At 39.7% G+C, this 16,109-nt stretch overlaps 1 protein-coding gene across 1 annotated transcript; it reads left to right on the top strand.

Annotated features, from left to right (window-relative positions):
* Positions 1 to 3,969: 3,969 nt before the first annotated feature.
* On the top strand, positions 3,970 to 15,005 carry LOC128383862 (solute carrier family 2, facilitated glucose transporter member 4-like). Its single transcript, XM_053343450.1, has 11 exons — positions 3,970 to 4,064; positions 6,382 to 6,477; positions 8,604 to 8,764; positions 10,712 to 10,836; positions 10,954 to 11,069; positions 11,428 to 11,590; positions 12,610 to 12,797; positions 12,947 to 13,051; positions 13,512 to 13,613; positions 13,713 to 13,916; positions 14,527 to 15,005. Exons 1-11 carry the CDS (start codon positions 4,032 to 4,034, stop codon positions 14,749 to 14,751), a joined length of 1,518 nt encoding a protein of 505 aa, XP_053199425.1. The 5' UTR covers positions 3,970 to 4,031; the 3' UTR covers positions 14,752 to 15,005.
* Positions 15,006 to 16,109: the final 1,104 nt, after the last annotated feature.

The following is a 16,109-nucleotide window of genomic DNA, read 5'->3' as shown; positions in this document are numbered from 1 at the left end:
CAACTGACAACTGGCTTCACATCAAAAGCCCTGAAGGTTGGTTCTCGTCCATCTCTCTGAGTGCCACTTTGGGGCAATGTAGCTGTTTGACCTTTGAATGAATGTGCTGATGGAGCCAGCGAGACGACTGTGAATTCGATCCCTGTGTCACTGCATATAGATACAATAGTGAGGTTTAACAGAACAGGACCAGTGCAGAGAGGGAAAGAGGTTTTGAGTTATTGGGTTGAAATTCATAACGTTATGGCAGAACGTTGAACTAACCTGATGCTATGCGTAATCATATCATCATAGTGTGCATTGCATGAGGAAGGAGAAGAGGGCTACATGAATGTGTGTGTTTTGAATCTCGTCCAGTTGTTACCTAAGGCTGCATGGATACAGTTCAGGATGACTACAGGAATACAGCCAAGAGCTTCATATAAGATTTCACATTTCATATGTAAATATCATTTTCACCACTGGAAACAGACACTCTTACTATAATGCAGTGGTCCGCAAAAGACCAACCATTCTGCCCTCTGGTGTAGGCCCAAATACAGCTTGAGCTATATGCAGGATTTGGTGCCAGTCTGCTGTTCTGTCATAGCGCATTTATAGGCTACAGCATGTGTATTTTATTATTAATTGCATATTGTGTCTGGTCAGGCCAGTCTACAGTGGCTGATATTTATTAGTAGGGTTTCTTGTGTCTTGCAGTGTATAAGTGTTTTAGAATATACATGTTATAATAAACAGAAAAGTCTTAACTGTTATTAAGGATAACAAATATTAAAATGTTCCTTTTATTGCAGCTTCCCACACTTTGAGCAGGGAGAAACATTGCAGGGAGTAGGCTCGGGCCTTATAGTCCCACTTCACTAAATGTGGGATTCTAAGCACTAAAAAGTTTCGTAGCTTTGCAGAATTAGTAGAAAAGTACAGTATGACATTTTGCAAACTGTCTCTAGTCATTTTCTTGCAAAGAGCTGGGTGAGAAAATTGATGACACTTTCATATGGTTAATATGAAGCTAGCTAATACTTCTGCAAAATCAGTGACGCATGTTTACAGCGAAAAGAAAAGGGTGGCTCGAAATGACAATAGTGTCCTTTTGCCAATTCTGGTACAATAAAATTTAAAGTAAATGGTTAAAATGATATACAGTTAGAAAGGTGAGTTAGTTATACTTTACAGTTACACCATTGAATATGTTAGAAACATTACACAGCTGTTTATAACAGTATAACTTTTTGGACACAGTGATGTTACCACTGCCAGTAGCTCGTTAGCTTAGCATAGCTAGCTTGGCTCTGATTGAATGCAAGAAAAATCCACCTGCCAGAAGTTGTAGTGTATAAATAACAAGTTGACATTTCAGTGGAGGTTATGTGCCTGATAATTAATTTATGTATGTATTTATTTGTTTTACCTTCAGGCAGAGCCAAGTTAGCTGTTTCAGCCTGTTTCCAGTCTCTATGCTAAGCTAACTGCCTGCAGGCGATTGCTCCAGTGATATTAATATTTTCATCTAATCCTTTGCAATAAGAATATTTATCAAAATATCAATCTATTCCTTTAAGTTAGGGTTAGAAAATCGCTTTAATAATTATTGAAATAAAGATACTTACTGAGATTTAATGCTTTGCCCGCATTTTTATTTGGTCTCTGTAGGATCTTTTAAAAAGTGAATGCATGTTAAATTTGTGAAATCATGCCCAATTATATAAAATTAAACACATTTTTTTAAATAGTTTTTCCCAATTATCTTCTGTATCAGGTCCCATATCATTTTTGGAGAAGCTTGATGATTTGCTGAGAGATTTGACATTTTTCTCACATTTTTCAACACATGACTTAATATTCCTACATGTTAATATATCACTGATGTTTGTTTCTGAGTTTTCTGAACATACAAAGTCATAATTTTTATCCCAGCAGACCACTGGATAAAGAAATGTGGTGTGGATGTCATTGCCTGTCACACACTGAGAGTGACCATTCAGTACAACACCTGCCAACCATCACACGACTCAGTTTACTGGGGCATGATTTTGAACCAGCTGACCCCCTTCTCCCCCAAAACCACACATGAACACACACACACACACGCACACGCACACACACACACACACACACACACACACATACACACACGGTCATGAGAAGGAGGAACAGTATTTACACTGGTTGTGTCTCATCATGAGATGGGGCAGTCACACGGTGTGCGTCAGTGTGGTGGTGTGACTTTTTGTTCCAGATAACAGTAAAGCACGCACCTGCTGGCATCATCAGTTCGGCTTTTGACAACACAGGTGACATTTTGCACTGTGAAATAATGCTGGTTTAAAAAGCTATGAGTGCAAGCTTATTTATATCTTTATGTAAGTCTGTACGTGTAGTTCTAACATTGTTCTTGGCTCTCTCTGTATGAATTCATGTGATACTTTTTGGAAATGTAATACTATCATCTCTGTCTACCCCTTGGTTACGTACATGAACCCCCCAACTATGTTGGTTGGGGCTCTACGCCACTGTTCTGATGGTGTAAAGTTTCTCTGCATTTAGTCAGAGTCACATACTCACACACATATGCTTGGGGCCCCTAGCTTTGGTTGAGAGGTGTCAGGTTGTCCTCTTCTTTCTCAATGTGCGCATGAGGGAATGAAAAGGCAAAGGTGGCCAGCTCCCAGGGGAGAGTGGCGTGAGGTGGGGGTGTGTCTGCAAGGGGTGGGCTCGAATGATTTTATTGAGAGATCTAGAGCAGATATTTTTCCACTGAGGTTCTTGGCTGACCTGTAAATTTCCCGCCTGCAGTGACCCTCCCACAGCACACCCCCTAATCTCCGCCTTGGTCTCACCATCACACTCGTTTCCAAACTTCCCCAGGCCACACCTACACCGCTAACTCAGGTGGCACAGTCTAAATTTAGGGTCCACCTGTTGCCTGGTGGAGGAGGATTAGGCTTTGTTGTGTGCAACAGGAGGGGGAGGGTTTGTGTGGAACGGGGTGAGCTCTTGTGGATGACCCCTTTGGCATGCGCTCTGAAATAGAAAGGGATTTATGGATGTTGGGAAGACAGACAATGGCAACCAGAGTGACAGAGACGAGCCCCTCTTTGCTGCCCATGAGAAATGTTGAGTCATAGCTCGAGGTGCTGGTGGTGATGGCAGACTCTGACTCTTGGGTTCGTCTGAGGTCCAGCACCTGTGAAACTATGTAGCCTTCATTATTTTACCTTTTATAGCTGGTGCAACAGAGAAGTTGTTGCTGCAAGTCGTGCACCCCACTGAGCGAGGAAAAGGGTGAGACTCTTGTTGTGGGGTTGTTCAAATTTGCCTCTTTTTTGTATCCACACAAAAGGGTTTATTATTATTGAAAAGGGCAGCACACATAATGTAACAGAACACATACAACTGGAACCAAATTTGGCTTTCAGCAAATCTCCTGCTCATTAGCCCAAGATAAGTTCTTGCTCATTTAAAAAAGAATCATCAACTCTAATCACCTATAGCACTCATGTGCCTCATCTCTCTGCCCCAAAATAAAAGCCAGACCACCTTGTCTCAAAGACCCCCACCCCCCAGGCCTTGTGATGCATGCTCTTTTTCCTGCACACATGCTCTCTCCTGCCACCAACCAATGGTAGTTAAGGTCAAAGGAGCTTCCTGCTTGCTTCTCGACCTCTGTTGCGAGACCTCAAGATCATCCTACAGGGCCTCTCTTGAGTTGCAGCCTCACACCCCTCCTCCCCCTCTCTCCTCCCTTCCCCTCCCCTCTGGATACGGAGAGGGGCGTGCGCGTGGGTGTGCGGGTGTCGCTCTATCCCAGCTGAACGGACACAACACAAACTTCAAAGAAGGGAGGACACCCTGCTGCACTGGACTCCAGTTTAATTACGTCGAGCCTCTCTTTTGGATTCTACTTCTTCTAAAGTGCTAAAGAAGTGCTAAAGGTTTAAGTCGGGGCTTGTTGCCCTTTTGGGGGTGTTCCACGTGTCTCCTTTGGGCGCATCTGTCACCAACTGCTACTGGGTACAGCTGCCAAAATCATGCCGGCCGGGTTTCAGCAACTCGGTGGGGAGGTAATTTATTTTTTCTTTACATTTCTTATAAATGTGGCTGTGGTTGCTTTTTTATTCCCAAATGTGCTGTGACCCATTGTGTAGTGTAAGAGTAGCTTTTATGTTTCTCCGTGCGCATTTCTTTTCTTGGTGCGTATTTTTATTTGGAGCGATTTTACGCACGAGGGTATCTGCGTCTTTCACTAAAAACTCTGAGAGAAACAGCAAAAAAAAGTTAAAATATATTCAACAATTGCCTGTATCACACTTTATCCAGAGTTTAATATAATGAACAATAGATAATAACAGTATTCTAGTAATGTCCTTTGCAGCAACCAGTAAACTCAGTAGATGCGTCAGTTTCAGCAAGGAGATACATTAACATCAGCCCTGGTCTAAAAGGGCCTTGGCCCTTATTTCGTTCCTGAGCATTGACCTTGACCATGCAAATATTTGAGTTTACAGGTCATAGCTTTGTGTTGTGGGTTTGTTAGGCCACCTAGTTTGACTGGTTCCTTTTCAGTGCACTTATAAACAATGACTGTCTTGTGATCCCTCCAGATAAAAATAATAATAAAGAAATCTAGGCCAGATGGATGTGGGTGTCTGTTTTAAGTCTTATTCTTCTGATTGTGGACAGCTTATTCTCAACATTTGTTTGAAACTAGAGAAACTTGAACATTAATGTGATGCCACCAACAAAAAAAGTTAATGAAGCTGCTTTCATTGCCAATAAACAGGAGACTGACTGCGTGGACTCTCTGTATCAGGGCAGGTTTCAGGGATGTGGGAGAAGCTGAGACATTTTGGCTTCATTGTAAAATAAATCCAGTAAGCATGAAAACTCAAACAAAGCAAAAAGCAAACACATTCAACAAGCTTTCCCTTTTAGTGCCAACTTTTAAAAAAAGACCATATACCACAAAAAGACTTGAATATGATATTAACAAAACTGTAAATATGAAAATATGCTGATAAAATGCTGCTTGTGTTGTACTGACTGAATGTGTACCTGCTTCTGAAAGCTGCAACATATGACAGAAGGCCATATTTCTATTGTATCTTACAGTTTGTTAACAGCAGGTACAGATATAACTTCACATTTAGCCACAAGGAAGTGTTCATGAAATGCAGTTAACGTGGAGTGCAACAGAGCGTAACTTAACAGGCTGATTCTGATGTTTTACCTTTTCTGCAAGGACACGTGCACGGATGCGTGCGCATTCACAAACACACAGCCTTTTGTTTTGCTGCATGAATACTAAACAGCCCTTATTGTGAGACTCAACACAGCAAGGTCGGGTCAAAGTGTTACAGACTGAAACAAACTTTGTTAAATGATCCCTTTGAGTAGAATAGAAAAGAATACAATGGGAAGATAAATGTATACAAAATACTTTCTTGTAGATTTTTTGTCTTCATATAATGTACATTATCCAAATAGTAAGCATAAGCCAAGTGTGTAGTGACTATTTTATCCTTTATAAACATCTCTCCACTCATATTTAGTGTCAACCATCACTTAAAAATGTGAAAATTGCTTCATATTTCTGCTGTCAGGTGAAAGACACACTTCATTACTCATCATCAGGAAGCCTTGTTATCACCACAGTGGTGCTGTCTTTTTCTTTTCATACAGCAGGTCTTGAAAGAGTTCATAGGTCACAAGCTTGTAGACTGAAGTCCTCCAAAAGCATAAAAAATACTACCACTAAATAACCATGAAATCACTGTAAGAATCAGTTCTCAGTTTGCATGTCTTTATTATCTTAATGCTAGGTGACTTATCTGCCAGTTATGAAATGGCTTTAACACACTATGCTGGAGGGGAAGTGCTGGACTGCAGCTCCCCAAGGTCGTCCTGTCTGTCACCGTGGAGACAGGTGCCTGTGAGGTCTGATGGGAAACTGGAGGGAAATAAAAGTTCAGACGAGCGTCAGCAGTAAAGTAGCCAGTGAAGTCACTGACAATACTAAACAGATTGTATCTCATCAGGATCAGAGTTATATATAGTTGATATTAACGGGCTATGTTTGTGTGTGTGTGTGTGTGTGTGTGTGTGTGTATGTATGTGCCTGCGTGTGCATGTGTGTGTGTGTTTGTGTCTCAGTTGTCCACCTAAGCTCTCTAATAATTTGCCACTATTACCTTTATACAAACTACTCTCAGATTACTCACTGTCCTGAAAATGGTGTTGTTTTTAATGCCTTGTTCACTTCTCTTTGCTAACTGTGTGTGTGTGTGTGTGTGTGTGTGTGTGTGTGTGTGTGTGTGTGTGTGTGTGTGTGTATGTGTGTGTGTGTGTGTGTTCGTGTGCGTGTGTGTGTTTCTACTCCAGACAGTGACAGGAACCCTTGCTCTCTCAGTCTTCACTGCTGTACTGGGATCTCTGGAGTTTGGGTACAACATCGGTGTCATCAATGCACCTCAGAAGGTAAGACTGATCACTAAAAGATAATCTTCAAAACCAGCCAATAATATCACAAAGTGCCAATCTCCAATAAAAACAGAGGCGATTGCAAAAATAAAATGCAGAAGCCTTACACCAACGTACGTAAGCAAACGTAAACAAAAGTCTGTTATTTCACAATTTTAGAAGGGGGCATGTTTAATGACAACATTTTGCCATACTGCCTCAAATAATGTAAACTTGGAGGAGGGGAACAACTACAGGCGTGGGAAATAGAAGCTCTGCCTGATGGGTAGGGTCAGTGACAAATATGGGTTGGCAAAGGTGAGCAATTCAAAAGTATCTTAAAAAATTGTCTTGAAAGCAGCACCAGGATTGTTAAAATAAACATTTTGGAATTACATTTGCACCATATGTTACCAAAAGTAAGATTGAATGCTCCTGAAAATGTCAAATGGTGTAACCACAAAAGAATGATGAATATTAAATGTTTTATCCACCTACAATGTATTTAAGTGTACTTATACAAATAATTACTTCATTAAAAAGGAAACTGGAGGCAGAGAGGGGGGAATGACATGCAGGATAGGACCGTTTGATGCGGGATTCAAACCGGGGTCGCCAGCAGTGAGGACTGTAGCCTCAACACATGGGACGGGTGCTCTACCCACTGAGCTAACACCGCCACCCCATTATCTTTAGTTAATATTAAAAAAGTTATAATCTAAGATCATGCCAAACTCGTTGATATGGTGTTTTATTGAGAATTTAGCATTTTTAAGTAAGTTTAATTATTTGGTTCAAAGTTTTTATGGTTACACCACATAGACATTTTTGCCATAATCCTCTAATATATTCTTTCAAAATGAATTAAAAGCAGAAATTGTATGCTGGGCCCATAAAAAAGAATGTGTGCAAGTTATTCATGCATTTATTTTCAAATTTTAACCCCTTTAAATTTGACTAAACCACATGGGCACAAAAAAACGTCATTGACCCATAGACAAAAAAATGCTTGTCATTGAAGGGGGCATGTCTGGATAGAGAGGGTATGTCTCACTGGTTTATGAGGAAGCAGGAGGTTATATGACTTTCAACATGCTCCTGCACATGTATAAGAAGTCATTAAACACTGTATATACTGTACGTGTATATACACTCACTGTGTGTATATGTAAATTTATATATAGACGAAGACACATGATTCTGAAAACCTGACTTGCTCTGACCATAAAACGTTGCTCCTCATATTGCAACCACATCTGGTCTTCCCGTATGGAGGCATGCTTGAGTACCGCATGTGAGAAATGTATCAAGGTGATTTATGACTATAGGCCAACAGTATGTAGTGCATGTGTCATACTCTTTTATCAGGTCTGAAAAATGTATGTCAATGCAGAAGTGCAAGGCAAAACAGCTAAACACAAGCTTAGTACTGTTGCTTGGCGTGTCGTAAAGTGTTTACAGTCAAGTACAGCCAGGTGAGATGTTTCTGACTCAGCTGCTGGTATTTTGGCATCATCTTGACGCTCAACGCCAAACATGACTCAGCTGACATAGTTTCACAGTGACACTAAAACCAGAAGCTGAACTCTGCTGTACGCTGAACTGTCTGCATGACATTTGAAGATTTTTTGTTGGCTTTTTTGTTGTTACTATAGAAAAACGACGATATTCATTTATCTTAATTAATGCACTGTGCACAATACGCATATTCAGTCGTTTTATACATTAAATATTATCATCAATATTAGAGCCGATATGATAGAGGATGATTGAGATTTTCCTATGAAACCATCTGTTAAGGGAACCATACACATTGGATCAGACATTAAATGCCAGCTTTCAGTGCCTGACAGCTTTAAATACTCTACTTCGACATATTTTACTTACATGTTTTGTTATGTACATAAAAAGTACTGAGTAAAAATAAGTAGAAAAGTAAAGTTCAATACTCGTCAATAGGATGTGTTAAATTTAGAGATTTTGCTGAAAATGAGTGCGTGCAGAAAGTAACCCCTTCTCTGATTTGAAAAGATAAATGAGTTTTTTGAGTTCTTTAAGGGTTTTATTTTTTCATGTGGTGGGTTTTTAAAATAGCTCTTTTTAAACATGTTTAAAAGTAACCTCAACATATCTTTTTTGTGCAGATCATTGAGGCGGACTATAATGCAACATGGGTGCACCGGTATGGAGTGCCCATCCCCACAGGGACCCTCACCTCCCTCTGGTCCCTGTCTGTGGCCATCTTTTCCATTGGAGGCATGCTCTCCTCTTTCTGTGTGGGGTTCGTTTCGGAGTGGCTGGGAAGGTAGGATGTCACACACCCTGGTTTAAGTATTTTCCACTGGAACTTATCTGGTGCATGAACACAAGCTTTGAAACGCTCTGATATGAGATGCACCAGGCGTCAGCTGATTAATAATATTAGGTTCAGGTGTGGATGTTTGAACACTTTACTGTTGCAATCAATCAACAATCTGAAATCTATTCTATTCTCTATGTTTTTGCATAGTCAGAATCAGAAATGTACTCATTCATCTTGTTTCCAGTTGAACAAAACATTTCAACCAAACAACAGAACATTTTAGTCTTATGTGGTTCAGTACAGGGGGAGTCAGGATCCCCCAAGGGGTTAATTAATCCAGTACTGTGAGACAATTTACAGGATGGAAAAGTCAAAAAATTTGCTACACAAAATATGTTTTTTTTTTTTTTTTCAAATTAAAGTTCATCTAAGCTTTTTTTCTTTTTAACTGTTAACAATCTTTTAAACTGAAAATATTTTGTCTTTTGGCCACCAGATAATTACTTTTTGGTCAATTTGGTCATATCCCATAACACATATGCAGCTACAGACAAAAATAAATAATCTGGGGCACCACTGGTTTTATGTAAGGGATTATATACATACATCTCTATTTTGTTTCAACATAATGTAAGTCTTTGAGGAGGCAGTTATGAGAATCCAGCCCTTATAAACTGTACATGCATTATGTCACAGTCTGATTCACATGTGCAGAAACACAAAACGAGGTCAAAGCAGACATCTTACTGTTTGAAAAAAAGGTAAATGGACTGTAACATGGGAATGACCACAGTAACTGGCAAATAAAATGATTCCTGTCGTCTAGTCTCAGTCATTCAGGGGGAAACTCTATCCAGGATGTTACACCAACCCAATTTCCCGCTGTAACCTGAGCTGGGATGCAAACTGGACTATGGCCCACATCTACTGACTAAAAGGGGATCTTGGCTATGGAGGGGTGGGGGCTGGATTGGGCATTCATCTTGGGTACACTCAGGACAAGGTCCTCTGAAAAAAAGCAGCATTAAAGACAGAGGGAGCTGCTACGACCTCTGAGGTCAAAGCGATTTAGATGCAACTCGAGTCTCCTGTGCATAAAGACTTGCTCTTTAACAGTAGCTCTGACAGTTAGGGTGACACTCCAGTTTAAAATAACAGATGTGAGCATAGGAGGAAAAGGTATTACTGCCATAAAAACATATTCTGGCAGTAATTACAAATATCTCCATGTTGATGGTTTAAGCTTAACTTAACTAACATAAAATGGAATGATGCCAAACTGCAAGGTTGAATCTATTAACATCCATAGTTTTACAATGTGAATCGTAATAAGGTTTCCCTCAATGGTTAGTCACTAGAAAATATTTGCTGACCTAGTATTCCTGCATCCACTTTTCTACTCTATTTGTGCCTTCTGCAACATTTTATAAAGAGAGAAATGCTTCTGTTTTCAGTCACTGAGTAACCATCTTCAGTGTTACAGTATGACACTGCCCCCTGGAGGCTGAAATGTCACAGATTTATGATGTGTAACCCACAGTGTGCACATCAAAAGGATCTTTGTGTAGACTGTTCTGTACATCTAACTACAGGAAAACATTTTAGTCAAACCTGTTAATAATGTTCATTCTTTCAAATACTAAAATGTGTCTTTTTAGTGTTCTGTATATCAATTTTACACAAACATCTTTCATCTGTCTGTAAAAGCTTCGTGTTGTTCTAACACTTACATTACGGGCAGTAATTTGTATGTTGACCATGATTAAATGCTGCAGTGATTTTATAAAAGTGGCTGTTTTTCTATTAATGAAAACATAATAGTAGATATATAGACTAGAGTGTTTGTCAATGCCAGATTTTAAATAAATCAAATGTAACTTTCATGAAAAAAGGGAGGATATGTAACATCTGAGAAGTGAATGACTCAATACCTTGTTTGTGTTTTTCCAGGAGGAAAGCCATGCTCATTAATAACTTGTTCGCCTTCATTGGAGGAAGTCTGATGGGGCTGGCCAAGCTCTGCAGGTCCTTTGAGATGATGATCCTCGGTCGTTTCATCATTGGTGCCTTCTGCGGTAAGATCTGCACTTTTCGGTTATCGTGATTTATTTGACAAATTTTAAATTAGGCATTGCAGCTACTTTTTGCTATCCCACAGTCAATCATTTCATACAGTTTTTCTCTCTCTGCAGGGTTAGCATCAGGCTTGACACCGATGTATGTGGGTGAGATTTCTCCTACCAGTCTGCGAGGGGCACTGGGCACACTGCATCAACTGGCTATAGTCACTGGTATTCTCATAGCACAGGTACAATAGCACAGTGTGATGTTGCTGCTAAACCTTTTGTCACATGTCAAGATGGGTCAGAACTTTCTTCTTCTTCTTCTCCTCCTTATCCTTTCATCGCCTGTCATCCTGTCCTTAACCCATGAAACCCTGTATTAAAAAATACAGCAAAAAACAACTCCACCTAGATTTATCAAACCTATTCACAAGAACTTCCTGAAGCTTTGCAACCAATTTATTTTTCTCCATGTTATATTATAGCAACAAGTGTTTCATGTTTTATATTATTAATTTGTATTTGAAGTTTTTTCTTCATGTGTTTTATATTAACTTTTTAATTATTTTCCTTCTGTTGTACCTGTCTCCTCTTCCCGGGTAGGTCCTCGGTTTGGAGTCTTTATTGGGCGGTGAGGAGTTGTGGCCCGTCCTGATGGGTTTAACTGTTGTCCCGACTGTACTTCAGATGGCTCTTCTGCCTTTCTGCCCTGAGAGCCCCCGATTCCTCTACATCGTTCGCTGCCAGGAGCACCACGCCAAGAGTGGTGAGTGCAGCCAAAGTACTCCAGATTGGTCTTTAAAGCCGAACTGAGTTTTTTTTTGTATTACAACATCCTGTGATCTCCAGGCTGAGGTAAAAAGGAACATTTTTGATATTTCCCCGAAGACCTTCTTTTCAAATTCTCATAACTATTAACAGTCTGTCTAAAAACATGTTGACAAAGAGATATGATTGAATGAGGTGTCTTGTCTTTGAATTAGCTTTTACTTTTACTCAACCTCATATGGCAAACACAGAATCTCTGAAATAAAAAGGGAGCTATTGATGTAATCTCCTGAAACATGTTATTTTGTTGTTTATTTAGTAAGGTTAAAGCTAACTAATCTAATCTATGTGACTGGAATCTAAGGGATGGTTAAACATTTCACCAAACAGCTCATACAGAAGGTCCACAAGTCCAATGTCCATGTCATTATGTCTACTTATTTCCATTTATTTCCCACTGCTTGCTTCCATAGAATTAGTTACGATAGTTGAACCATGTTACAAATGGAGACATTCTTTTAACACTTTCACAATCTTTTTTTAGCTGTAAAATATAACTGAGGCTGAGATTTTTGGTTCTACAAACCAGTATGGACCCATTTCTATTTTGGGTTGGACTAACCCCTTAGACGTTACAATGGCTGTAATAAATAAGAAGAAAATCCCCCTACTCACACACCAACTTACCTGCAACAGTCACATTTACAACACTGTCTAATCGCTACAGTACCTACTACCTACTACAGTATCTTTCTATTTGTACTTATGCACTCTTGGGTCACCTTATGTAACATTTATAGAGCTGAAAGTACTAGAACACGTATCTTGTAAGATCTTAAGATACCCCTCTTAACAAATCATAGAGATTAGTCTTCACTTCATGAGTGTAAAACTCAAAGAGGTTCTCAAACAGTAAGAATACAATAACATACCTGCAGTATATCATTCAGCTACACACTTTACTACTACAGTATGTCTTGATTCTGGCTCCTCACATCCCATCCCTCCCATTTGCAGGCCTCAGGAGGCTGACTGGTCGGCTGGAGGTGGGGGACATGCTGGCAGAGATGAAAGAAGAGAAGAGGAGGATGGACATGGAGAGGAAGGTCTCCATCCCAGAACTCTTCCGTTCTCCTCTGTACCGCCAGCCAATCATCATTTCAATCCTGCTGCAGCTCTCCCAGCAGCTGTCTGGGGTCAATGCAGTGAGTTGGAGCTATTTCTGCATCATTGTATGAACATCTAATGACATCAGTACACCTTACATTAACCCCAAAAAAGGAAATCTTAAAAAAAGGGGAAATCAGTGCAGTATAATATTGACATAACTAACCCTGGTTTCTCTTCTGGCCAGATTTTCTACTACTCCACCAGTATCTTCATGAAGGCAGGAGTCCAGAGTCCAATCTATGCCACCATAGGAGCTGGCGTAGTGAACTGTGCCTTCACTGTGGTCTCGGTCAGTAATCAAACCAACATGCTGTCCACTTGGCTATTTGATGTGCTTGTCCTTTCATGTCAAATGTTTTAATTACTGAGGCAGTGTTCAATCTTTTTTACACAATTTTTTTTAATAAAGATTACAGTTCTGTTATGTACCAAAGTGTGTCTATCACTGTTTAACCTTGTTATCAAATTGCAAATAAGATAACAGAGGAGGTTGGTCACCCAACATTACTGCATCACAAATAGGCCAAGACTGATTTGGCAGGTCAAGATGTTTCAATGTCACTAAATGTGTCAAGAAACATTACATTTTACTACTCAGTTATTTTGCTGCTCATTGAGGAATTATACTTTTAGAATCAATATTTCGATACATCCTCAGTGAAGTTGTATGATAACGTATCTCTGAATCATTTGTTAAATTAAAACAGCATAACTCCACTTTGCTAAACCTGTTGCGCTCCGATCAACAGCTCTTTCTGATAGAGAGGATGGGACGGCGGACGCTCCACATGCTAGGGCTGGGTGGGATGTGCATCTGTGCCATCATCATGACCACGGCTCTTGCTTTACTGGTCAGTCTCCTAAAAAAGATGCAAATGTTTTGTACTATTATTATAGATGATTCCCAGTTTCTATAAACTTCTGAATGTGTGTTCCCTTCTGCCTGACAGGACAGTATTCCTTGGATGAGCTACATCAGTATGCTGGCCATCTTTGGTTTTGTGGCCTTCTTTGAAGTCGGCCCAGGCCCCATCCCTTGGTTTTTTGTTGCTGAGCTGTTCTCTCAGGGTCCAAGGCCGGCTGCCATGGCTGTGGCCGGCTGCTCCAACTGGACCGCCAACTTCATCATTGGCATGTGCTTCCAGTATGTTGCTGTGAGTACTTTTCTTTACTTTTCTGAAGTGATGTCCTACATGATCATGAAAGTACTCCACCAATTATTTAATTATCTTGTTGCTGGCTCTAATTTTTACTGAAGTAAAAAAAACACATACATATAAATTATCCAACAGACAAATATCTCAGCTTTAATCAAGTGTAGTTCTAACAATTTCTGCAATATGTCCCAATAAGTCATGTCAATACGGCATTTTTAAGCTAGTGTGGATCTAGGGATGGCAATGTCAGTCTGACCACTACTTTTGACAGAAATGTTTCAATTACTTGATGCATTGCTGTGACATTTTATAAATACATTCAGGGTGCCCAAAGGATGAATCCCAATGACTTTGGTAATCCCCTGACAATACCTGTAGCACCATCATGAGGTTGACATTTATGGCTTTCAGTAAAGTGTCTAAACAACTATTGGATGGGTTCTCATGATATTTGGTACAGACATTCATACTCCCCTTAGGATTAATTGTAAGAACTGGTGATCCTGACTTCTTATCCACCATTATCATTAGGTCTGTTTGTATTTGTGTTATTGCTTTTTTTTTTTTTTTTTTTTTTAAATTGGAACCTCTTCCCATCCTTCCCCAGGACCTTTGTGGGCCATATGTCTTCCTGATCTTCGCAGCACTCCTCCTCTTCTTCCTTATCTTCACATTCTTCAGGGTGCCAGAGACACGGGGCAAGACATTCGACCAGATTGCAGCAAACTTTCACCAGCGTTCACCAGCAGGAATGATGGATATGGATATGGACATGGACCTAGACAAACCCAGCACTGAGCTTGACTACTTGGGGGAGGAAAACATTAACTGAGGGTCCCAGCCTGAAGGAGGGAAGACAGGCTGGCAGACATAAATGGGACTGAGCACGACTTGGGGTGAACTGGGTATAAGGGCTTAACTCCAAAGTTTTATTTTCTGACATGTATATTGAGGTCTATTGTTGTATTCTTCTAGATTGCGGTGCCAAAGCAGTGTTAAAGGTGTGTGACAATTTAGGTGGAGGATCATTTTTCAACTGTCCTTTGCTGGTGCCACTGCAATACAAAGTTAATAATTATGAATTAAGCCTCGACAAAGGGAAGCATGTGGATTACAACTGTAATTTTAAAGAATAAGATGCACATAAGTGTTTTGACTGTTGAGGCATTAACTGCCAGTGTGGTAGGATTTTATTCCATGGTGATGCACTCAGTTGCAATACTGACAGACGTAGGTGGTGAGACTTTGGAATTCCTGCACTTTATCTACAAATCTACAAGTTTTCAGAGCTTGAAGGTTTTTTAAAAAAAAAGTATAGAATAAACAGCCATGGAGTTGAGCAAGCTTGACTTTTTTTCACTAAAGCTGGGAACACCAGAAGTAAGCAAGAGACCGTTCAAATTTGAAAATGCCTAACCTGATCATGAATTGTACAGTAACAAAACGGAACATTTTTATGTAATCTTAATGGCTCTAAATGGTCTAAGGCTTAACTGGAAGGTGAATCCTAACTCTTTATATTAATAACTAGTGGATACTTTTTTCTCTTTTTTTCCAGAAGCTGCTATTGCATCTTAAAATTTTGCCAGTTTTAGGCAAAGTTCAGTTGTGTGTGTTCCCAGCTTCAGTAAAGACAAGCACCATTACTAAGTATTTTTCTGATCATGAAAAACTCATTGCACAGCCTGCAGAAATGCTATTTTAAAAGAAACAAATCTATTTTACTACATCATGTGTACATAGTGTGTGTTGGTTCTTCATATACAGTTTTTAAAATGGTATGAGGGTCTTCTTTATGCACTCCAGTAGGCGTTTGATTTTATGAACAGAGGCCCAATATACTAGAATAGTCTTGGGCAAGATGTGCAATCACAAGGGCTGCTTGTAAAGAGGAGATCTTGTAGATTAATTTTGTATCACACAGGCATTGAGATTGTGTATTTTTCCTGACAACATCTGTTGTGTGCTGTTTGCCATCTGTTCTTTAATTGGTGTGTATCACCACCTTCTAAAATATTTGTATGGAGATTGTTCAGAGAGGATCTATGATTTGTATAAAAGTGTGAATATTGATGATGTGGTCATGAATTATGTGAATATGTTAATATACCAAATACTGGACAAAAAAGTCCAACAGCACATTGTTAACATATATTCAATGTAATCTAGTGTAAAACAATGAAGAGTCAA

The sequence above is a fragment of the Scomber japonicus genome, chromosome 22 (assembly GCF_027409825.1).
Source record: "Scomber japonicus isolate fScoJap1 chromosome 22, fScoJap1.pri, whole genome shotgun sequence".
Classification (NCBI taxonomy): Eukaryota; Metazoa; Chordata; class Actinopteri; order Scombriformes; family Scombridae; genus Scomber; species Scomber japonicus.
Note: the sequence above shows the minus strand (reverse complement) of the source record. Positions and strands in the feature narration are given on the sequence as shown.

Coding starts and splice junctions, on each gene's coding strand:
- LOC128383862 (XM_053343450.1), top strand. CDS start 4,032: ATGCCGGCCGGGTTTCAGCAACTCGGTGGGGAG. Junction 4,065..6,381: donor TTCAGCAACTCGGTGGGGAG/GTAATTTATTTT, acceptor TTTCTACTCCAG/ACAGTGACAGGAACCCTTGC. Junction 11,591..12,609: donor GGAGCACCACGCCAAGAGTG/GTGAGTGCAGCC, acceptor TCCCATTTGCAG/GCCTCAGGAGGCTGACTGGT.